The sequence below is a fragment of the Limulus polyphemus genome, unplaced genomic scaffold, assembly GCF_000517525.1.
Source record: "Limulus polyphemus unplaced genomic scaffold, Limulus_polyphemus-2.1.2 Scaffold547, whole genome shotgun sequence".
NCBI classification, from domain to species: Eukaryota; Metazoa; Arthropoda; class Merostomata; order Xiphosura; family Limulidae; genus Limulus; species Limulus polyphemus.
This window is the reverse complement of record NW_013666157.1, coordinates 116,677-143,033: the sequence shown is the minus strand read 5'-3', so window position 1 is coordinate 143,033 and position 26,357 is coordinate 116,677. Positions and strand designations below refer to the sequence as shown.

The 26,357-nt window shown below is 31.0% G+C and overlaps 1 protein-coding gene across 1 annotated transcript in view; it reads left to right on the top strand.

Moving 5' to 3' along the window:
- Positions 1-24,150, top strand: part of LOC106459014 (putative E3 ubiquitin-protein ligase UBR7) — a 61,780-nt gene extending 37,630 nt beyond the window's left edge. The window contains exons 6-10 of the mRNA XM_022385394.1: positions 2,923-3,185; positions 7,407-7,523; positions 15,916-16,081; positions 23,429-23,490; positions 23,877-24,150. Of these exons, the coding sequence (XP_022241102.1) occupies positions 2,923-3,185; positions 7,407-7,523; positions 15,916-16,081; positions 23,429-23,490; positions 23,877-23,972 (704 nt within the window). The 3' untranslated portion in view covers positions 23,973-24,150. The remainder of the gene's footprint in view (positions 1-2,922; positions 3,186-7,406; positions 7,524-15,915; positions 16,082-23,428; positions 23,491-23,876) is intronic.
- Positions 24,151-26,357: the final 2,207 nt, after the last annotated feature.

Genomic DNA, 26,357 nt, shown 5'->3' with positions numbered 1-26,357 from the left:
TAACTAACTAAAGTAAAACGTTAAAATTTAAACGTTTAAGTTAGTGTGTGTGTGTGTGTGTGTGTATATATATATATATATATATATATATATATATATATATAGTAAAGAAATATGAGAAATGTCCTTTAAAAGGATTAAATGATGTACACACAATGATAAAATATTTTAATGATTAATTAATATGTATATGCACAAAAAGAATCTTTAATTATACATGAAAAAACTGTTCAACCTTAAGTGGAATGGCACTCCTGTTTGTCTTGTTCTCACTTAAAATGCTTAACCAAATCAAATTTTTACACATATAGTTTCTACATAGTGTCTAGTTTCCATAAAGGATAAATTATATAGTTATGTTTAGTATGTGTATCATATTTTAAGTTGGGAGTTTAGTTTTGTAACTTTACTTTTAAGAACATTAAAAATGCATTGTTTTATTTTAGTCATATGTGTGTGCGTGTGTACTTAATATCATGTAAATCACTGTTACTATGAGAAACTTGGACAAGTGGGGACCCATCTTCTCTGAGTAAGAAGCCGTCAAAGATATTTATTCCCTTTATATTGTTGCATCGATTTCACTTCTTTTCTTAGGAACAAATGGGTCCCATCTTCCTCGTGTAAGCTGTGTAACTGACTTTTGTCTGCTTCTAAAGTTGGCTTTACAACAACAAATTCAAATCTCTTTAGGAAAATCATGTTTAATTGCGTCAGAATGAAAATAACATTCATGAGCATGGACATTACAGCTACAATCTCAAATGATGCAATATTTTTAAAAATACCATTGAATTTTGGGCTTTTTGCCTTTCTGCTGTTCTAACATCACAGCAAGAGGTTCTCACCATTTCTACACTACTACTAAAGCTGCGTAGAATGAAAGAAAACAAATCTCATGTTCCTTTTTAATCTTCAAAGAGTTGAATTTAAAACTTACTACATTTGGTTGCATGAACAACAGAATGCTTAAATTAGTAATAAAAAGATGTGATGTTTTCCTGGACCTTTTTCCTTATTTGCTGCCTGAGTTGTTACCAATACCAGTCAATAAGTGATGTAGTGTGTGTGTGTGTTCCAAATAGGGATAGTCTTGATTCACTTTTGTGATCTTTCCTTCTATTATGCTCCTGTCATCACTTAGTAAATTTTAGAAAAGAAAGAACATTACCAACAATTTATGCTGCAGTATTTCAATGCCAGTGTCCTGGTTGCAGGTAATCTTGTAATATTCTCAATTATATAAAACATTTTTACCAGAATTGGATAATATTATGTAATATATATTACATTATTAGATTAGTTTCTCAACTCTAGAATTGTTTAGTACTGTGATAAACAACTTTATAGTAGATATTTTTGTAATTCACTGACATCTCAGGTTGTTATTGATAATGTCCCTACAATTTTAAATAATGCATATTGTTGTAAGCTGTGTTATCAATGTTATAATATAGTTGTATACTATGAGAAGTTGCTAATCAGTGGGTGTTAGTAGGATGAGTTATCATGTCTGAGTTAGTTGATCATAAGCAAGGAAGTTAGTTATTTGGAATTTCTGTTGCAACATTGTTTGTAAATTAGGCCTACAAGTAGTGTCAAAATGAGCAGCTTGTAGAAACATTACAGAAGAAATATACTAATTTGTTATTGCTATGTGGACTGGACTAGGCATTATTTTTATTAAATAATCTGAAAAACCTACCTGTTGATAGTACTTGAAATTGTAATTTTATTACTAACATTGCTATAATATGTTTTATCATTATACCAAGTATTTAACAGTCTCTGTTAATTTATTAATTTACTGTAATCAGTTGTAACAAATATTTAGGTATTATGACAAAAAGAAAAACCATAAAAGGTTAGGAAATAACTTTCAAAAGTTTACAAATAAACATTCTATATAATTATGGAGTATTTGAGGGCTTCATCCACTCCCCCAGTCCCTAGTGGCACAGCGGTATGTCTGTGAACTTACAACGCTAGAATTTGGGTTAATACCATTGATTTTTAGTTACATCTGTAATGCATAGTAACTGCATTTAGCAAATCCATAATACATAAAAAAAATTTTGCACTACTTTTTCAACTATATTTTGTTAATTTTTTTTTTATAAAAGTTCTTACTGGATTTGTCATAATTATTTTATATTTTTTATAGTCTTGACTTTTCCCATTATTTAGAGGTACAAATTCACTGAATGATGTTTTTTACAGGTGGTTTACGAAGACAGTTAGAATAAAATAAAGAATTACTACATTAACATTGATTATTGATATGAAGCTTTTTAATAGACTTGTGGTTACAATGTCATTTTGTACTGTATGACTTCTTTACTAGATGATTTTTTTTGTCATGGATGATACTGTAACAAGCAGTGGCTGGGACATATATGTCGCAGCTGCACTGAATGGGTTAGATGATTTTGATCATTACATTTAACCGTCAAATTAGTACTTTTTAATATAAATGGGGATTCCTTTTAGTTTTCTTATTATTTTAAAGGCTCTTGTTCATTGAGGATTATCATACTTAAAAAAGGAGAAAATATAATGGGTCTGATTGGTTATTTATTGCTACCCAATCACATTCAAGGAAAGATTTTTTTTTAATAATAAAAATATATATACACACAATAGAATAATTGGGTATTATTTTCACAAAATAAACGTTTTTTACAATTACTGTTAGTGGAATGGATTTGTTTTAATTCTGAGTATGTCTATTCACATTATTAAATTCAGACTAAGAGAATTAAATTAAAATGTTATGTAGGATAATTATTAGTGTGATTTACTACTGAGAAAAAAAATTAAATAGTGTGTAGAATATTTGCAGGGCCTCTAGAAATTATAATGTTTTGTATTGTTTGCAGTTTTAATACTGGATGATATTACATCTATATTTCAAATCTTTAGTAGGTTTAAAATTGAAAGAGGGAAAAACAGATGAAAATGTGGATGTTGAAGGTGGTGATAAAGATACATCAAAAGCTTTCACAGATCATGATGTCAGAGAAATCACAATTAAGTCTGAAACATTTGACAGCCAACATATGAAAATGGAGAATAGAGTTACTCCTGGTCAAAATATAGATACTTCAAAAGAAAGCCATTGTGCTTCAATTAAAGATGCAGTTTCTGTTGAAAATGATACGCAGAAATGTCAAGAAGATGAGAAGGTATACAGTGTTTTTGTTGCATTTTCTTAGATTCAAAAGAGCATTCTACAATCAATGATATTACAATAGTTAACGTGAAGAACATAAAGAATTACAATTTATTGTGGAACTGATTAAAGAGACCTATTGTGAAGACGTATTAACCCTAAAATTACTGACATGTTTTTCCATTTTTCACTAGTGCTGGGGGTCTACAAATTCTATCATGTTGATTAATTGTATGATTTTACATATTAGTACTGTTGCAATACTCAGTTTGAATAACTGAGCATAAAAATAGATGAATTGTTAAAACAAAAGCTTTATTGTGACATGTTAATAGGAATACTGTAATCAACAAACTCATAAATCCACAAACATTTGATGCATATATAGTTTAGAAAGATGTGTTTTTAATAAACCATGGGTTATGTGTGCCTTACTAATAATTCTGTGGTTAAATTAAATCTTTAGTAAAACTTAGTTCATTTCATCATCCATCTTTATTTTATGAAATTATTGTAAATGGTTTTGGACAGGTAATAGTACATGAATTTGTTGCTGTGATAAACGTATGTTATTGTAAGTTAGGCCCAATCTTGCATAAAATAGAAAAATACTATACATTTTAATTGATTTGTAAGTCTTCATATATAAAATTAGTATCAAAGTTTTTAAGATGGTATTGGAAAAAAATGATGTGGTTAATTTTCTACTTGACTGAGTAACTTGTAGAAACTACATGTAAAAAACTTTATTACTAGTCAGTGGTTGGGTTTGTTTTACAACATTGGTAGAAACTACAAGTAAAAATCTTTATTACTAGTCAGTGGTTGGGTTTGTTTTACAACATCAGATAGAAACTAAATGTAAGAATCTTTTTGGCATTTCAGTGGTTGGGTTTGTTTCACAACATTGGTAGAAACTACATATAAAGGTCATTAGTACTTGTCAGTGGTTGGGTTTGTTTCACAACATCAAGTAGAACCTGCATGTAAAAATCTTCGTTACTTGTTTGGGTTTGTAAAAAGGTAGAAAGTACATATAAAGATCTTTACTACTTGTCAGTGGATGGGTTTGTCTCATAAAATCAAGTAGAAACTACATATAAATATCTATATTACATGTTAGCAGTTGGGTTTATTTTACAACATTAGGCAGGAACTACATACAAGGGTCTTTATTACTTGTTATTAGTTAGATTTATTTCACAACATCAAGCAGATCTACATAAAAAGATCTTTATTACTTTTTTAGTGGTTGGAGTTTTTCACAACCTAGGTAGAAACTACATGTAAAAATCTATTATTTTCACTGTGTGGGTTTGTTTCGCCACATTAAGTAGAAACTACACCTAAAGGTATTTATTATGTGTCAATGGTTGGGTTTGTTTTACAATATCAGGTAGAAACTGCATGTAAATATCTATCGTAGTAGATCCTCAACATTAACCCTGTCATCATGGGCATCGTTTACTGTGCATGTCACAAAGTTTTAGTGACCTACATTTGAAATTTTATTAATCAACTTTTTGTTTATGTTATACCAATTAGTATAGCATAAAATCTTAGCTAGTAATCCATATCTTAATAGTATACAAGTTTTAAGTACTTAATTTTATAAGGCAATATTTTAAAAAATCTTGAACTTCCCTAGTGTGACACATTTTCTCCAGGCATCTCCTCTTCTCCATTTTATTCACCATCCCTCCAATAAGTACAAAATTAAATGTAAATTACTCACTATAAAATCGTCATTTCTCAGACAAACCATAAGATTTATAACCTTCAATTTTATTTGGTTACAGAGCTATCAAATAGAAAATCAGACCCCTATTGCTACACCCACCTGTCACAACCTCTCTTTCGGGATTTGTTAATAGTTCTCTCTATATTTAATTCTATATTATGTATAACCAATAGAAAGCCAAGGTTTTCATCTATCAAATGAGGTATTATATTACATTGTTTTCTGAATGGAGAATGGTTAATTTCACTGTTAGTAAAAGCTTCATTCCCACGGGAAAGATAACGACTAGTTTGGATGAATTTGTAACAGCTCTTGTCACAGTTAGAATAGCAAAAAAATTATAACAGTTAAGGGAAATTGTCTAATTTTTACATGTTATTATTCTATATTCTTTGGTGCATTATTTGATTAAATAAAAATGATTTAGTGCATTACTACCATTAGTATAAAAAAAGTAGTGTTAAGTGTGATCGACAGTCGACAGCAGAAAAAAAGAATACTCGGGTAAGTACTATATATATCTTTTCATGTTTATTCTTTATTTATTATTATAAAAGTAACTAAAATGTGAAATTAGGGATCTCTTTAGGTTAGATTAGGTAAAATAAATTATAATAATATAATAAAAGTGTTTCGTGAGGTACAAGTGCGAAGAGCTCGAGGGTAAGGTAATTCGATAGAGTAATCTGACCTCCATGTTCTCCAAGTGATTTGCAACTTATAATGGCGTGAATAGTATTTAGACACAGTTCATAGGGCAATAAAACAATAAAATTTGATTATAAATAGATGTATACTGTCACGAGTTTAAAGCTACTTAGGATAAACAAATGTAGTTTCGTGTTACAATTTGAAATCATTCTAGAAAGAAAAGAAGGGTAATTTAAATTTTTTTTTTTGGTCAAATTTCAGCCAAATAGACCAACCTTGTATAAAGAAAATACCAGATAAAATATAAAGTTTTACTGAAAACAAACATTTGAAATGTAATTAGGAGGTTTTTGAGATGAAGTATTTTTAATGTTAAAATGAAAATCACTTTGCACACAGGCTATTCAAAACAAATACTCTATGTTCAAGGACAAATCTTGTTTCATTTTATTAAAAAAACACTTCACTAAAAAATATGATATTTTGTTATGTGTTTACTGAAAGACTGTCAAGTTTTGTGAAGATATACACACAATTATAAAAGTTAGTTGTATCAAATCTACAAAGACTATACAAGTACAAAAAGGTCACATTGTCAGTCAAATTGACTGAGTCTGTGTGGAGAGAGTTAATCGCGGTTCTGTCAGTATTAGGGTTTGTCTTATAACATCAGGTATAAATTACATTTAAAGATATTTATTACTTGTCAGTGGCTGGGTTTATTTCACAACATCAGGTAGAAACTACTTATAAAGATATTTATTACTTGTTATGTTTATTTCACAAAATTGGGTAAAAACTGCATATAAAGGTCTTTATTACTTCTTTGGGTTTGTTTCAGAATATCAGATAGAAACTGTGTAAGAATGTATTATTTGTCAGAGTTTGGGTTTGTTTTACAACATCAGGTACAAATTACATAATACTTTATTACTTGTCAGTGGGTTTGTTTTACAACATCAGGTAGAAACTACATATAAATATCTTTATTTCTTGTCAGTAGTTGGGTTTGTTTGACAATATCAAGTAGAAATTACAATAACGTATAAAGATCTTTACTACTTGTTAGTAGTTGAGTTTGTTTCACAATATCAAGTTGAAACTACATAAGATATTACTTGTCAGTGGTTGGGTTGGTTTAACAATATCAGGTAGAAACTACATATAAAGTCCTTTATTACATGTCATTGGTTGGATTGGTTTTAAAATATCAAGTAGAAACTATATATATACCTTTATGACTTGTAATTAATTGGTTTTATTTTACAACATCTAGTAGAAATTACATGTAAAAATCTTTACTTGCCATTGATTGGGTTTGTTTTACAACATCAGGTAGAAATTAGTTATAAATGTCTTTATTACTTGTCAGTGTTTGGATTTGTTTTACAACATCAGGTAGAAACTATATATGTACATAGACCTTTATGACTTGTAATTAATTGGGTTTGTTTTACAACATCAGGTAGAAACTATATATGTACATAGACCTTTATGACTTGTAATTAATTGGGTTTGTTTTACAACATCTAGTAGAAATTACTTATAAAGATATTTATTACTTTTTAATGGATTGATTTGTTTTGCATGATCAGCTAGAAACAACATATGAAGTTCTTTATTTTTACTGTACAAACATGTTTCACTTTAACTTTCATAATAATGCGCAGGTAGCAGTGTATTCCAATGTTGCTACTCTGCTATTTATAATGATAATACACAGGGTTTAACTTCAGACACACATTACATTAATAAGAAGTTTTCACTGTAAGTTTCAACCATTATCAACATGCTTGTCTTTAATTGGTGTATCTTTTCTAAAATTAAATTATTTTAATTAAGGGCGAGATCATCTGTTGTTTACTCCGCACACTACCAAAATACAACGTACCTTCAGTTGGCCCAACATTCTGGACTGATGGGTGGAGAAAGAAATTGTGCAAGTGTACAGAATGTATGGTTGGTATCACAGAGAGTGTGCTTACTCTTTTTATCTGAATACTAATATAGTTAATGAAGGAAATCATTTAGTTTTGACTTTCTAATCAATCTTAAATTCATTTTATGGGTAATAAGTAGATGATGTTTACAATATTAATTAAACTTTCCATGTTTTTTTTAATGTTGTCTAGAAACTGATATAAAAATAATTTATAAATATTAGTACACATTTTTTATATTTGTTAACATTTAAGAAAAATGCAAAGTGAATTGAAAATTATCATAATAGAGGATCTGTAAGAACTTGCACCTTTTGCCTTAAGAATGTCATTGTAATTTTATTTTAACATTTGGAATGTGGTGTGTAACTTGAGCTTTGATTTTTATATATATATATATATATAAACTGTTTGAGTCAAAATCAGAATAGATTGCTCTAGTGTAAGAGGAATAAGTTAAGTTTTCAGTTTTTGTTCAACACCCTTAGGGAAAAAGCCAGATTTGATATTTTGAAGGAGTTACCTCCCAAAAGAAAATAAAAATTTAATGTATATTGTAAACACATTTCTGTAGAAGGAGTTTTTCTATGACTTTTTGAATCATACAACTCTTAAAAAATGCTATAAAAACCATTACAGATTTATGTTAAGTCGTGTAACAGTAGTTTCATTCAGTAATATCCAATTAGAAGCTGTCTGAGACATCACTTTCTGTGTTGGCACTAATACATCTGTGAAGGTTTGAAGTTTCATAGTTTTTATTGAACTTTGTATGTATGGAAAGTGGCAGCAAGATTTAAAGAGGAAATAAATAAACTTTAAAGAAGTTGAAAACGGTACTAATAGGGCTAGAATCAGTGGATTTAATTATAATGAATAGTTTATATTAAGTAACAGATTTCACCCTTTAGCTTGTGTAGATGATGAACTTGAGGAGGGAAGGATAACAAAAGGGGCAATATTTTCAAAACAAGACCCCAAAACTCGAGTGCTTTCAAATAGTTGACTATTGTTCTTCTTTACACTCATTAAACATTACTCTTTCTTCTCCTGATGAAGAATAGTCAACTATTTGAAAGCACTCGAGTTTTGGGTCTCGTTTTGAAAATATTACAACTTTTGTAGGTGATCCTGTATGCTAACAAAAGGGGCAGATAGGGGTGGGAATGAAAAATACAAGGAGATTATTGTTATAGGAGATTCTTTAGTATGTTGTGTAAATAGAAAGAAAATACTTAGATTATGCTATTAAGAGGTAGGCATAGAGGATTTAATTGACAGAGCATGTGATATTAGTAAAGGATGTTAACAGTGATGCAGTCTTTGTTGTGCACCTAGGAGCTAATTATATAGGAAAGAGTAGCTAACTGTTAAGTACAGGACATTGATAAAGGCATTCAAAGATAAATGTCATAGAAACTTAATTTTGTCAGTGATACTGCTAAGACTTAATAGTAAGGATGAAATTATAAGTAAGTTACTAGGGCTGAATGCTAGTCTTAAGTTACTATGTAAGAAATAGCAGGTTAGCTGGTTGGATTTGTGGGATCAGTTTGTTGGAAATAAGGAGATTTTTTCAATAGATGGTTTACATTTAAATAGGCCGACTTGTTTGGAAGGCCTATTAACTCAACTCTAAGGGCAATTTTAAACTAGGATTAGATGGTGGAGAGGTATAGAATAATGAAAAAAAAAGTGGAAACAAGTTACAAAGGTAATTTTAAAGGTAGGCTAAACTTATTATTTTTATGCCAGAAATATAAGAAATAAAATGGATAACTGTAGGTCAGTAGTTGGATTTTAATGTAATGGAAATAACTGAAATCTGGTTAAATGTAGACAATTTTGATGACAGGAATTTCTTTGAACTACAGGGTTATAGGTTGTTTAAAAGGAATAGAATACAGTGGGTTCATGTTATGTTGCATTGCTTTGTGTCGTTTCAATATTAGAGCATTCAAAAAAAAAAGTCCTGGAATAACAAGCAGGTGCCAGAAGATTGGAAGTTTGCTAATGTTACTCTTCTTTTCAAGGGAGGAGATAAAAATTGTCTTAGTAATTATAGGCCTATTAGTCCTCCATCAGTTTTGAGAAAAATGTTTGAAATCTGATGAAAGATTCTTTGCAAAATCATTTAACAGAGTTTAAAATAATGTTGTAAAGTCAGCATGGATTCACTAGGGGAAAATCTTGCCTTACTAATCTTTGACATTTTTTGAAAAGGTTTCTGTATATGTAGGTGATGGTACATGTGTGGGTTTGGTGTACTTGATTTTCACAAAGCATTTGACAAGGTGCCACCTGAAAGCTTATTAAAAAAGCTATCTCTATAGATGTGGGAGATAAGTTGGCTCATTGAATAAAACCCTGGATAGGTGAAAAAAAAGCAATGGTTGTTTTAAATGGAGTTCAATCAAACTGGATTTGTTTGCTTGGTGTCAATTTAGTTTTGTGCACTTGTATATCTAAGATCTGATCTTAGTTTTATAGCATTCATATATTTCTGTTTAATTTTTCATTGGTTATTTTCTTTGTTTTCTAGGTCTATTGCTATCGTACAATATATGGTTGTTGTGATGTAATTTACATCATTAACCTAGTATTAAAAAAGTTAACCTTTAATATTTTATATTTGAAGTCGGTATATTGATTTTCAACGTTGTATAAAACAGGAATTACAGGGGCTCTGTTTTAGGACCATTGCTTTTTTTTATTGTCATCAGTTATATAGATGAAGGTATGGTGAATACAGTTTTTAAATTTGCTGATGACATTAAACTTTTGGGTATTGCTGGCTGTGAGGAGGATGCTGCTGCTTTGCAAAAGGATTTAAATTATTTGTTGAGTTAGGCAGATAAGTGGCAGATGGCTTTCAATTATAATAAATGCAAGGTAATGCATGTGGGATTTCACAATTTGATTTATAAGTACAAGTTTGATGTAAATAACCTTAACAGTGTTATGGAAGAAAAGAAACTTGGTGTGTGGGTTCTTCAGTCTGTGGAGCCATCCATGCAATGGGTTGTTGCTATTACAAGGCAAAAGGGTTTAAGATTGTATTTACAGAAATATTGAATACAAGTCTAAATTGGTTGTAATGTCATTATTATACAGGTCATTGGTTAGTCCATATTTGGAATACTGTCATCAGTTTTGGGCTCCTTACCTTAGAAATGACAAATTGTTGGAAACGATTCAGAGGAGGGCTATTGATATGATATCTGGGATGAAAAGGTTGTCATATGAGGATGGGTTAAAATTTCTGAACTTGTTTTCTCTTTGAAAAAAAGAGATATTATTGGGATATTATTGAGGTGTTTAATAAGATTGTTAAGGGAATTGATGGTGTTGATGCTTCACCTTTTTTTCATATTTAATGGTAACAATGGTAAGACTAGGGGACAGAAATATAAATTCCAATATGATATCTTACCTCTTCTCACAAATAGCTTTTCTCAACTTACATTATCCTCTATATGCATTCATGTTTGCTTTGCACTAGCCTTGATACTCCCACCTACTCTCATGTATCCATCATGCAGCAACCGTCCACCAATAGGAGTGCGACTCAACTCCCATTGTCATGAATGCTCTCTTTTGTACAGTCTGTAATCACTTCTCGATTGGCAGTCTCACTGTTGTAGGACGTGTTTTTTTTATTCATGTCTTCAGACTTAACATTTTATTAAATGATCAAGTTTACTGTTGATATTAGGTCATGAATATTTTTTTCTTTAACCATACAATTAGAACTTCAATGATATCTGAGAAAGCTTTATATACTGAGGAAGTTAAGGCTTTGGTTTGTAGGGAGTTAGCTACTTTTATGCAGTCTTCTGAGTCACCTGATGATGTCTTCACATACCATGCAAAGGTTTGCCTGAATGTGATGATGAGGATTTGGACAGTCTGTTTCGCCCTACTTCCTATGCTTTGGTTTCCTTTCCCAGCCCCAGTTATATTGTATTTGTCTCACCCTGTCTGCCCTTTTCTGTTTCTTGTCCTCCCTACACCTGTTATCTGAAGCTATTCATCACTCCCTCAGGGAGTTTTTGGTGGAGACTCATCAGCACGTTTTTCCTCTACCACATTTGCTTTGCAAATGTGTTTGATTTGTTGTTGGGATCTTTTGGGTCAGAATGCCATTTTTTCTTGGATATGTTTGCCTCCCTCCTCTTTTTGTGATTTGTGTATTGCACCATTTCTCTGCCAGGAGGTTTTAGGGGACATCCAACTCTATGGAGTCCAGAGTTGATTCAGCCGATTGCATACCTGCCTTTCTTCCTTGGCTTCTTGTCTATCCCACACCCTTCCTGTACCTGTTTCGGTGTCTCACCCTCCTCCTTCCATTGCCTTGCTGATTCCAGCTTCTCGTATTCCTGAGATTTTCTGTCAGTTCTTGGAGCACCTTCTTCAGGACTACCAGTGGTCTTGGTGACCATGTTGTGGATTCGAGTACTGTGGGGGTCAGACTCCTCAGATTTTCCTACATTTGGAAAGACTTTGCCATGGACCCTTGGGTTCCGAAGGTGGTTTCAGAGAGTCTGGTCCTCATTTTCCTCCATTGTTTCCTCATCCCCTTTTCTCCTTCTCAGGATCTTGTTGCCTGCCAGCATATTTTGGATGCGGTTTAGGAATTACTTCACAAGGGTGCTATTGAATGGGGAGATCCTTCTCATCCATGTTTTTATTCCTGTCTGTTTGTTGTCCCCAAGAAGAAAGTGGACTGGCACCCAATTTCAATCTCTCTCAGCTCTGAACCACTTCTTGGTCCTCTCATATTTCCCCATGGAGTCTTATCTCACCCTTTATTTGGTTCTCACTCCTGGTCTATGGATGACAAAGGTTGATGTGTCTGAGGCATACACATTCCAATCTCTTTTGCATCTCGACATTACCTTCACTTTGTCCATCGGGGTGTATGTTTTAGTTCCAGACTCTTCTGTTTGGACCTGCCTCAGCTCCATACGTTTTTTTTTGGTGGTCTTGGCAGTTGCCCATCTTCTTCAATGATAGGGCCTTTGTATTCACCATTATATGGATGACAGGCTGACTGTTTTTCATACCCAGTTTGTCCTCAGAAAACAGCTTGGGTTAATTGTATGCCTACTCTCCCATTTGTCGGATTCACCAGAACCTTTCCATCATTCAGACCACTTCATTTTGGGTTCTGTTAGTGGATCCATATTGGATCTATTTTATCCACCATCTTTCCAATAAGTACTAAATTAAATGTAAATTACTCACTATAAAATCTTCATTGCTCACACAAACCATAATATTTATAACCTTCAATTTTGTTTCGTTACAGAGCCATCAAATAGAAAATCATGCCCCTCTTGTTGCACTCACCTGTCACATCCTCTGTTTCAGGATTTGTCTATAGTTCTCTCTTACATTTAATATTATATTATTTTTAAACAATAGAAAGCCAAGATTTTCATCTACCAAATGACATATTATATAACATTGTTTTATGTATAGAAAAATGTTAATTTCTCTTTCAGTATAAGCTTCATTCCCACTGAAACACAAAGACTAGCTAGGATGAATTTGTAACTGCTCTTTTTGTCTGTGCTGATGATTCTAGTTTTTTCTCATTTTATTTTGTGTCCAGTTGACATTGTGTGTTCTGCAATGCAGACAAATTTTGGAAGACAAGAAAAACTAAAGAATCATTTTACATTAACACAGTTAAAACAGAGATTCTGGATTAGAGGTGAGTAACCTGTGGTTACCATTTGATGAATCTACAGGAACTCTCTTCACCAATCTGAAACATGGATAAACCAACCAATCATGACGCACTCTCCACAATCCACCAGAATACTATAGAGACTGACTACACCTTGCACACCTGAAGACGAAAGGCAGAAGGCTTTCAAAAAGTCATCCTATACACTCATGTTTCTACAACAGGCAGTTTCCATCCATTTCGTCATTCTAAATGAACAAGACAGTTTTAAAAATGAATGTAAAAATTTCACAATAACTTAATAACATATAAAATTTGATAGTATTAGACCACAAGGTGTTTCTACCATAATTGAATGTTCACAGAATTTATTCAGTGGACCAACCTTCTATTTTGGAAAAAATATTGACTATAATTCTGATCTTACTATGTGTATCTTCACAAAATGTGGCAAGCTTTTTGTAAAATGTAAGTCTGTTGTGCACAAAAAAATCAGATATCTTACAGGGGTGTTTGTAATTAAGGTATGTCTGTGAGTTGCCAACATTGGTCTGTACACGTTTCATATTTACAGATTTTTTTAAGTCTCCCTGTATGTTAGATCTAGTATCTACTCTTTTCTACAAAGAACCTTTGCTAAATCAGTAGTTTATAATTCTGACATCAAATGCATAATAGCATGTTTAAATAGCATTCTGTGAAAAGTTTTGGCACATGAATTTTTACCTTCACCTGTGCACATAGCGTTAAAGTTGTTGCCAGCATTTTCTTTGAGCACATAATGAGGGGAATACCTAGTGTCATAAAAATACTCTGTTTAACTCTCTCAACATGTCAATTTGATCAACCATGTGACCTCTTTTTACTCCTTTAAAGTCTTTATAGATTTAATACTTCTGACTCTCAATATAGTGTGTATATCTTCACAAAATTTCACAGTCTTTCACTAAATCATTTTTATTTAATTAAATAATGCACCAAAGAACATAGAATAATAACATGTAAAAAGCAGACAATTTTTCCGAGCTCTCAAAATTTTTCTGGCTTTCTAACTATGCGACAAGAGCCGTTACAAATTTATCCAAGCTAGTCATTAACATTCCCACAGGAACGAAACTTGTACTCTGAGTGAAATTGTCGATATTCTGTTCAAAACACAATGTTATAAAATACATCATTTCATAGATGAAAACCTTGGCTTTCTATTGGTTATAGGTAATATATAAGTAAACGTAAAAGAGAACTATTAACAAATCCTGAAAGAGAGGATTTGACAGGTGGGTGTGGCAATAGGGGTCTAATTTTCTATTTGATAGCTCTTTAACCAAACAAAATTGAAGGCTATAAAAATTATGGTTTGTCTGAGCAATGACAAATTTATAGTGAGTAATTTACATTTTGTAATTTTTGATGGTAGATAGAGAAAAGAAGATACCTAGAGAAAATGTGTCACGTATGTCACACTAGGAGAAATTCAGGATTTTTTAAAATATTGCCTTATAAAATTAAGAATTTATACCTTATATATTGTTAAAATATAGATTATTAGCTAAGATTTTATGCTAGTCTAATTGGTATACATAAACAAGACGTAGTATAATAAAGTTTTGAATGTAAGACACTAAAACCTTGTATCATGTGCAGTAAAGAATACTTGTCACGATAGGGTTAACAAAAGATGGTTTTTTGACTCCTGCTACACTAGTTAGTTAACTGATGACAATTATTTTAAATTACCATTTGCCTATATTTATAAAAGAGACTTTGAAACTGAAGTTATAAGGTAAAAACAGATTTTGCATGCAGTGTTGTCATTCATATTTTGTGACTTGTTGATAATATAGTCTTCAAACTCTTCAAAAGGGAGAAATATCATTAGAAAATTTAGTGCTGAAAATATGAAATCTGTAAGATAATTTATTTTTGAAATTACAGATACAAGAAGTTCTTTCAAAGATATTCAAGTCAGATCTTTTCCTTAAAGGGAGTGAATGAATCTTGAAAGATAACCTCATTCGTGTCTTCTCTGCATCTTCATACTTCATATTGTATTCGAATTTTTACCTTCTTCTCAATTTATTTTTATATAAATATTTTGTAACTTAAGCTGATTAGTTTTCATTTTCTCTTACATGGGTATATTACTTAATCTAACAATCATATGCTGCTTGGAAAACAAGCTTCAGTGCAAAATATCTAACAATACAGAAAGTGAGAACTAGTTTACACTCATGAATCATTTTCTAACTCCTTTGAGCCTACTTGATATTTTTAGTGTTTTTGGTAGTACCATATTTTAAATTGAATGAGCTTATATGCATTGTTTTAGGAAAAGCCATATGACTTTTTGCTATGATGAGTTGTTCTTGTGTTCAATGTTTAGTAATCTTTCTTCGTCATAGCAAGTTCAACACACTAATTGTAAAGCAAGCTAAATAAATGAAGAAATAAAATAGAATATTTCTGTTTTGATAAGAATTACTAAAACAAAACATTTAAGAGCTATGAAAAATATGTGATATTACAAAGGAAATAGATCTCAGTGATTTAAAAAACAAAACAGGCTCATGAAATTGGTAGAAATGGACATCAAACTATTTAATATAAATTTCTGTTTGAAGAATTTTTTAAGAAAAAAGTTGGTTCAAGACATTTTATTGTTTGTAATGGAATAATTTAATATATATAAATGTTTTGTGTTTGTGTGTGTGTATAGAAGCTGTACTTCAAAAACAAATGCCTATTCCTTTTGGATGAAGAAGACACGGTCCATTTCTATGAAGAACATGGAAGGTCTTGCAATGACAGAGAGTCTCAGTATGACAAGGGCTTGTCAGTTTTACAAAATATGGACAGAGTTCGTCAAGTTGAGGCCATATATGGTAAACAGTATGATTTTTTTTTTTACAGTGTATTTGCAACTATTATGACTGGTGAGTTGCTCTCCAGTGTTGAATGCACACTTAATATCAAACTTAAAAATTTAAGTGTAAGTAGTAAATCTAACTCTATTTCAACAATTTGTTCACTCAAAAATATTTACAAATCAACATTTTGTAACTTTGCAAAATTTATCTAGTATAATTTACAAAGAAAAAATAAAAAAATATTTGAAGATTGATTTTCAAGTAGCTCCGATGCACTTACCATTTTTTTTATAATTTTTCTGACCATTTCAAAGTATACATTTATATTCACCCAGAAATTGTCATTCTGTAGAAATAGATTTTTCCATATTTTCTTTGTCACATAACTACTTTTATGCTAATGATGTTAGTGCTATAGCCCTACAAGTAATAAAAAACATTTTATATATGTAAAATAATGTAGGGCTGGCAATGCCAAAAAAAAATGCACATAAGAATATAGGGATGATACGGTGATGACATCGTGCACTGCCCAGAAACACAGAGTCAATTTACGTTTAAACTGATATTAGTGATAAAGTAGTTGTAAAGGTATCTCGAATGAAACAAAAAGAAGAAAGATGCACAATTTGTTGGGTTGGTCACACTCTGGTTTGGTATCTTAGCAATGGTTTCTTGCCTTGTTTTTGGGCTTGTTGGGTAGAGAAACAAATAAAAGTGAGTGGCAATAATCTTTTAAAGTAAAACTCTCTGTCACTGTTGACTTTTCTAGAGTGCATATTTGTGTTATACCTATTGAGTACCTTGGCCATCCCTATATATATATATAGTCTACTGACCTTTGTGATGTCACATCAAGTAATTTTGGCAATAACTAATAACTCTTAGCCTTTAAACCAGATAGAACAAATGGCTAAAAATTTTATGTCTATGTAAAATAAATAAAGTGTGGTAAGCAGTAATTTATGGTTTCTAAGAAAGTGACTAGCAGAAGATGTCATAGTTGACAACAGAGGATTGTAATATACAAAGTTTAAGAAGCTCAGGAGCAAGGAATTTTTTATAGTTTCTTTTGACTATGTTTTTGTTCATGACCATCTTTTTGTGTTACATCTGTTTAACTCTTTCAACACTGGCTTGGTGGATTTGACTGAGTGTGTGACCTTTTTGTACTCGGATAAAGTCTTTATAGATTTGATACTACCAACTTTTGATATAGTGTGTATATCTTCATGAAATTTGGCAGTCTTTTAGTAAACATTATAAGCCTTTCACATACAAAAAATCATATTTTTTTAGTGAAGTATTTTTAATAAACTAAAAAAAAGATTCGTCCCTGAATATATCGAGTATTTGTTTTGAATAGTCCATGTGCAAGGTGATTTTCATATTAAGATTAAAAATACTTCATCTCAAAAATTTCAAATTTCATTTGTGTAATCTCTAAAACCTCCTAAATACACTTCAAAGGTTTTTTTTCAGTAAACCTTTATATTTTATCTGTTATTTTCTCTACCTTAACTCTGTACAAGGTTGGTCAATTTGACTGACCTTGTAACCACCAAAAAAAATATTGAAATAAATCTAGATTACCCTCTTTTTGTTTCTAAAATGACTTCAAATGTAGCATGAAACTAAATTTGTTTATCCTAAGTAGCTTTAAACCTGTAACAGTATACATCTATTTATAATTAAATTTTATTGTTTTATTGCTTTTTGAACCATGTCCAATTACTATTCATGCCATTATAAGTTGTAAATCACTTGGTGGAACATGGAGGTCATGTTACGCTATCAAATTACATTACTCCAAGCTGGTCAAGTGTGTGCCTCATGAAACATTTTTATTATATTATTATTATTGTTTAGTATACCTAATCTAACCTAAAGATATCTCTAATTTTACATATTAGTTACTTTTATAATAATAAATAAAGAATAAGTATAAAAAAACAAGAAATAAAGTACTCACCTGAGTAGTAGTAGTAGTTTGTTTTTTTTTTGTCTCTCGACTACTAATGACACTTTACCTTACTTTTTTATAATATTGGTAGTAGTGCATTAAATAATTTTTACTTAATTAAGTAATGCACCAAAGAACACAGACTAATAACATGCAAAAAGTAGACAATGTTCCATAATTCTCAGAATTTTTCTGGCTTTGTAACTATACAACAAGAGCCATTACAAATTCATCCAAGCTAGTCATTACATTTTCTGTGGGAACAAGCCTGTACTACATGTGAAACTGATGATTATCTGTTCAGAACACAAAGTTATACAATACGTCATTTTATAGATGAAAATCTTGACTTTCTGTTGGTTATAGATAATTATAATTAAATGTAAGAGAGAGAGAATTATTAACAATATCCTGAAAGAGGATGTGACAGGTGGGTGAGGCAGGAGGGGTCTGATTTTCTATTTGATAGCTCTGTAACCAAACAAAATTGAAGGCCATAAAAATTGTTTGTCTGACATTTTATAGCAAGTAATTCATTTAATTTCATACTTTTAGAAGGGGTGGTGGATAAAATAGAGAAGGTACATAGAGTAAATGTGTCACGTGTGTCGCACTAGGGGAAATTCAGGATTTTTTCAAAATATTGCCTTATAAAACTAAGGACTTATAACTTTAATACTATTAAAATATGGGTTATTAGCTAAGATTTTATACTATACTAATTGGTATAACATAAACAAAAGAAGTTTAATAAAATTTTAAATGTAAGACACTAAAACCTTGTGTCATGTGCAGTAAAGGATACCAGGGTGAAAGGATTAAAATCTATAAGAATATTCTTCAATAAGAAGACATCAGATAAGGATATTTTAGGGCTACAATGGGTGAAATGTTCCAAAAAAGTTTATTTCCCTTGTGGGAAAGTATTTTTTATTGTTCCCATCCTCTCACATTTCAATGATTTTCCTTTGAAAAACATGATTTCAGGAAATCAAGTAAGAAAATTGAATTCCCTTGCACAAAATAGGTTTTGGTCTATTTTGACTCAAGAGTAACATATAAATCTGATAAAATTACTTGTATTTACTTTGAAATGAAACCAAGCTTAAAAATCGATCATGAGATTATTTCACATTTTAAATTGCGACTCTGATAATTAAAGATGGCTGTCGACATAGCGCGTTTCCATGTTCTGCCAACTGTATATATTTATCTTTTCGGAAGGGAAAACAAAAGTATAAATTCTACACCTGGACTTAATGAGTACAGTAGGCTAAGATTTCTGAGATGGTAAACTATTCAGATGGTGTAAAACCTTTTTTGAATGTGTGTACTAGTAATCTTATTGTTACTGAAACAACACATACAAGCATAAAAGCTCCTTAGTTATTGGAAAAGTATTGCCTATATCAATATCAGCATATCGTCCAACTGCAAGTTGTGTCTACCAGTCATTGCTTTTACTGTTCATCTCCGTTTCTTACTAGTTTTGTAGCTATATAACTGTTTCACTAGTCATGACAAATAACAAATATAAAGAAAATGATATAAGTTAGTACTTGTTGGATGTATAAAAGGAAACTTTCTGATCAATAACATTAAAAAAATCCACTGTTTTATCTTTCCTTCACATTTTACAGTAATTACTTTCACTGTATGTAAGAGCTTATCTGTTTCCACATGGGTTTGATCAAATGGACCGACCACATTACCACTTTTTATCATTTAAAATTGTTCTAGTTTTGATACTAGTAACTTTTAATATAGTATGTGCATCTTCACAAAATTTGGCAGACTTCCAGTAAACATTACTGGTCTTTTACATATAAAAAAAATCAAATTTTTAGTGGAGTATTTTAATAAACTAAGAAAAGATTTGTCTTTGAATATATCGAGTCTTTTTTGTTTTACTAGTTCGAGTGCAAAGTGATTTTCTTGTTAAGATTGAAAATACTTCTCTTCATCTCATATTTCATTTGTGTAATCTCTAAAACCTCCTAAATATGTTTCAATTTTCTGTACCCTAACTCTATCTGGTGTTAGCAGATTTGACCAATCCTGTAACCATCATAAAAATTAGGAAATAAATTTAAATTACCCTTTCTTTTGTTCTGGAATGACTGCATTTTGTAATAGGAAACCACAAATGTTTATTCTAAATAGTTTAATTGTCGTAAAAGTATACATCTATTTATATTTATTAATTTTTGTTTTATTAAATTTTGAATGTGTTTGACTAGAAATACCCTGACACAATTTGAAAATTACATGGTACATGTTACCGTATCGAGTAGCATTATGCACAAGCTGCTTGCTAGTATATCCCATGAAGATTTTTTTCCTTATCTTGCCCAACAACTTTCTATTTTTTTACATTTTAGTTACTTTTATAATAATACATAAAGAAAAGAAATAAAAAATATAAAAACTCATAATTAAATATCAAACACTTATCTGTCATTTTTTCTACTGTAACATTATACTTGATTTTCCAGGTTGTAAGACAAGTAACCAAAGTATGACAAAAATAAAGGTTGCAAAGTGTAAAATGAAGTGTATAGTATTGATCACAAAGTCTCAAAGAACTTGTGGTCAGAGCTTATACTTATCACACTTATTTTCTGTAGCAATTTTAATGATAGAAGCTAGATGAAACAAAATGAATATTGTACTGTCTTTTTCAGTGTGAATCACTAAGTTCCAAAGTAAAATTCCTGAGAGTTTTCCTATGTTTATTCTATGGTTAGCAGCTGTAGTGGAAACCTGCCGAACATAAAGTAATGAATTGCCGCTCCTTACTTAGTTTGACACCGTCAATACCAAATAAGCTCATGAGGTGCAATTCCCAAAACTTTTCCTGCTTTGAAAACACAGTAGGTTATGATTTATCAACACATTGACAGGATAATGGTTTCAGTGACAATTGTCTAAAATATTATAAAATCTTTATGTTATGACTTTGTAGAAAGTCCATGCTGATCCAATAAGTGGACGTTTCCTACAGAGTCTATTTGAGTCCCAGCTCCAAGAACATGGTAGGGTGGAATTTATCAGCTTCTTTACAGTAGAATGGTGGCTCTGTACAAAGTTGTATCCGATCCAATAAACTTGTTAAGTAGTTGGATATTAGTTAACCTCCTGGGTGGTCATGATTTAGTGTTGGTAAAGGTGTGTAAGTGCTTATGAACATTCGTTTCTCATATTACCATGCCTACACAATAACCAATAAATGCATAGTTTCCAGTAATTTAAGTACAGCCCATTTTGGTTGTGCTAGTATTTTTGGCTTAGCCTTCTTGCTTATTATTTTAGAAACAAATTATTCAATGACTACTTTTTGTTTGAATGTACAGTAATATGTTCTAAAACTTCTCCATTTGGTTCTTATTTTTAATATTGGTTTTTTACTGAAACATTTTTATACAAATTTTCCTTAATCTATACACTTGTATTGTGTTAAGATCAATTTATCAGTGATAAATGTATTTCCTTGACTTTTATAAGCCATTCCATCTTTCTCAAATTACGTACTTTTCCTGAATTGCCAAGTCTTGTGTAATTTGTTTTTATTTTACCTCAATGTAAATGAGTAGAAAAATAACACAAGTTCAATAAGGAATTATACTCGTCCATAATAAAAAAGTAGAAGTCTCTTACTCTTAGCACTAGTGCACAAGTATTTTGTAAAATACAGTAATATTTTTGTTATCATACATTACATATGTATATATTATTATTTTGAAATAAATACTTAAATGTCAGTTAATTTTCTTAAAACGTAGAACAGTAAATAAAAATATTTGGAAAACGATCTCTACTACTTACAATGCTATGAAGTACTTGTTTGTACTTGTGAGTTGTACTTGCTAACCCTCATCGTATGCTTCGTCCAAATTTACATGAGGAGATGGAAAAATATAATTTTTGTAGACTTTATATAAGCATTTTGGAATACCAAAATATTATACATTACTGTATGGATACTCTAAAAATCCACTGTAATTTACCAGGTTTCCTAACTACATTGTATTTGGTCTAAAATTTCTGTTCAGTAAATAGCCTTGATCGTAATACAGAAATATGTAGAAGAAATATACAGCTTTCGATTGGTTATAAAGTTATTGGTATACAAAAGAATGAGTAGATAAGGCTTCTCAAATGATGAAGTGGTGGGTGGAGCCAGTATGGTGGATTTGTTAAATATTGAGATATCTCATCAAATAGAAATGGTGGGTGGTTCTTATTTTATATTCTAGCTTGCCAATATTGGAAATTTGAGTTTTTCATTCATAAGAAACTATAGACAGTGTATTGTGGGTATCATAAAATGTAATCTGACTGAACCCAGAAGACTACGTACTACATGACACACACAAAAATCGATATTTAGCCTCTTTTATTTAATATTTATTTTCAACTTAAGAAATCAACTAATGCATAACACTAAAATTTGAATTATAATCTATAATTTGATGCCAAAATTATTAACATACATTTATAAAATGATAGTTAAATAAAATTTTGAGTATAAGTCTACAAACATGATGACATGCCCTCTGAGCCCTACCTATGTGCAGAGGGTTATATAACTAGATGAAAAAATTATGCTGTTACTAGAAAAACACTGACACAAAAATTATAGTTTTATTGGTAAAACAGTTCTGTTGGATACGTATATAATATTTTAGGCACACAATAAGAAAAACAGAAACTCTTAGACAAAAAGTAAGACTTCTATTATTTTTTAAAAACTTTTCAGACAAGATTTTCAGAAATTCACAACATAATATGTACAAATACTAATGTCAAATTATATTATTTTTCAAACATAAACTAGATATTACGTACAAAGTGAGTACCAAATTCATGTCCCTCAGTGGGACATCAGTAAGTCTTTGGAGTTACAATGCTAAAATCAGGGGTTTGATTCCCCTCGGTGGACAGAGCAGATAGCCTGATGTAGCTTTGATATAACAAAACACACACACACACACGCATACACACCAAGTTTATGCCAATTGAGTTAAGTATTTGAAGTATGAGAACAAAACAAATGTGTTAATGGTGTCATTCTACCAGACCAAAAAAAAGAGTTAAGGCCTTGATGAGATGGTTCAGCAGTTTGATGATTTTCTCTACCAATGTGTTTGTTGTTAGTGAAATATATCTTGTAGATCATGTGAGTCAACATCTGGTTTACCAGACTTGCACATTTTCTCATCAAATCAGAAGTCTTCAATAACCAACATAACTTCATTTTAGTGTAATGAAGATTTCCAAATTTAACATTGAACTGTATTCATTAAAATGATTTAGGAGCTATGACTATAAGGTTATTTACTGTGTTATAGTTTTACTGTTGATGTTTCTGTATGGTGAAAATATTGCTTCTTTTTTAGAATATAACACCATGAAGAGTGAGTTGAAAGATTACCTCAAAAAATTTGCTGATTCCAAAAAGGTTAGTGGAATGATAACTTACATTTGTATAATCTTAAATATCTCGGCATTGTGTTGTCTTTGTTTCAGTAAAGAAATACTTGATAAAAATATATTTCACACAGTTTGTGGGTACATTGCTTTTCTACAGGTTTCTACAGATAAATATTCCAAAATATTTCTGTTCTTGTATTAATTAGTCTTATGTCAGAAATGTATGCAGTAGAAGAGTAAGTGATGTTTTTCTGATTTTTAACAATAAGTTTTCATATGAATTCAAACTAACTGAAATTAAATATGAGTTTTGTATGAGATTCATACTTAGAAATTGCTTTCAGTGTTACAGAAAAGCATAACTTTAAATTTTCATCAGTTGTACAGTTAAAACTGCACATTGTAAATTTGCAGGTTGTAAGGGAAGAGGATATCAGGGAGTTTTTCAGCCAGATGCAGGCTAGAAAAAGACGGCGTGTTGACTGCCACATACCCGAGTTTTGTCGGTAGATCGATTTGATCGTAGAGCCTTTGTATATCACATAAATTGTTTTTAAACTATCAGAATGAATTGGGCTGAATTTCTGGAATGTATTGTGTAAGTTAGAAATATGCTCAATTCACAGTAAAATAAAGCAGTTTATGTACCTTTTATTATAATAAATATTCCAATTTAACTTTTCTTTCATATGAATATTTCGTATTTTCAAAATCACAGCATTTCTTTAGTTATTGAAATCACACCAAGATTGAGTTTAATTATCTTGGTCACTAACTAGATTTGTTAGTGGCATATGTTTCCTTTTGATAATCTGGTAGTGAACTAGCAAGTTTGAATTTTCTTATTCTTTCCTAAAATATTATTTCACAAACTTTACTGCTCTTATAAAAATATTTGTGTGTTTGTGGCAAGCATGATATTTGGTAAAGGTCTCACCTAACCCAGTGTTGAAGTATTAGTTGATATATGTACATTAGGTCCATACATTGTAGTGACACACTTTTCTTATGTTTTTATTTTCCCTGAAGCTGCATTACACTGGGGACAACTTCTTCAGAAAGCTGAAATAATGTTAATTGGGTCATGAAACCATAAATCATTATCTGTTAAGATCAGTTAGTCTACAAACAGTCTTTAACTTATTAAGGTACTTGGCACAGAGGATCATCTTCACTACTTTGTGTATGGTATTCAAGTTGCAACACTATTCAAAAATAGTTATGAAAAAGACACCTGCATCGTGGCTTTTCATAGCTACATTATTGAATAGTCATTTTTTATAACTTAATCAGGATTTCATAATCTAAAAAATAATTAGTACAAAGTAAAAATTCTACTTACGCAAGTAAGAAAGCAAACCAGAAACACTTTGAATTGGCAGTATGCTCGTTATTTACCAATTTAAATGTCCTTACTTCTTAGAAGTGCAAAAATACACACACTTTACACTTAGTGGTATATAATCCTGATTTCAGTAAATTTTAAGTTTTGCCAAAGACAAGTATTATAACCCATTTGTTGGTAGAGCAATTGATTCTTGTAGTTGTTTGTATCATTTAAGTTCTATATTAATAGGTGTGTAAAATATTTTATTTAAAATAAATGTTTCATTTGTACCACATATCTGGTGAGGAATTATGTTGATTCTGTATGTTGTGCAAGACATAAAAGAAATGGTTGTACATTTTCATTTGATCCTGATAGATCATTGACATGTGTTTGTATCCCATGCCATGTCAGTTTCATGTGTCTTCTTAATGTAAACAACAGAAAATGAGTATTTTAGCAGAAACAGCACTACAATCCATCAGTAAGTATGTTGGACAGATAATCATTAAAATTCAAGTCATAATAAGTAAAGCTAGGTAAATATGCTGTTCGTTTTACATTCTTGATTAGAATGCATAGTTTCATAAATTGGATACTCTTGCTCTTAGCAGTTACACCATAATCCCAATTTAAAAAATTGTAGTTTGTGAAAAATTGATTATGAAGCAATGATTTTAGAAAACTAACATTATTATAGAAATGTGTATTTACTAACACAAAGCATTAATTTAACAAAATTGCAAAAAGATTTGAAAATTTTGAAAGACATATCTTCAAGAGTAACAATGGTGTAGAAGGTACTAAAACCTGTTGTTTTTGAGTAATTAGATAGGTAGAATAATAAGATTTTTACAAGTATAGTGCTCTAGTTGCAGATGTATGCACATTGTTCACTGGTGAAGTTTTTCCCACTTGGCACCTGCCTATGGGACACTTTAGTATCTGGGGATGAGTCTCTGAAGAATCAACCACCTCCAATTTGACGGGGTTGGAGTAGGCTGTTGGTAGACTGGAGTGTATTGGAGTGGAGTTGGTGGTTGACAACTCATTTTCTGGATATTGCTGTTATCACTGGTGATTCTTGGTGGTCTTTCAGCTTTGGTTCCCTGGAGACTTCACAGCTAACCTGTTCACTATCTGCATGCCTGTCAAGATGGCAAGCAACACGTCTTATTTCATTGGACCTCATTCTACTTGGCTGAACATCAGCTGAGCTCCTGGAGTCTTAGGCTCCATGGAGTAATCAGAGATGTCTGAAAAGTGCCCAAACAAATAATTTACAGCATTTTCACTCTCCATACTAAGCAGTAGCATTTGGATCTGAGAACAAGTCTAAAAATCACATAAAGGCTGTGTGGGAACAAGATAGGCAAAAGGGTTCAGAACTTGACCTTTAACAAATAAAGTCAGAATTAGAATGTGATGTTAATGAAATTATGATTGGTTAAAAGTGTAGGTTAAAGTTACAACAATCATCTCTCCTAAAATTTCCTTTAGAAACAACACAAAAACTATTGTCCTGGTCAAAAGATATTTGTCGGCTCACATCAAAACACGCAGTATTG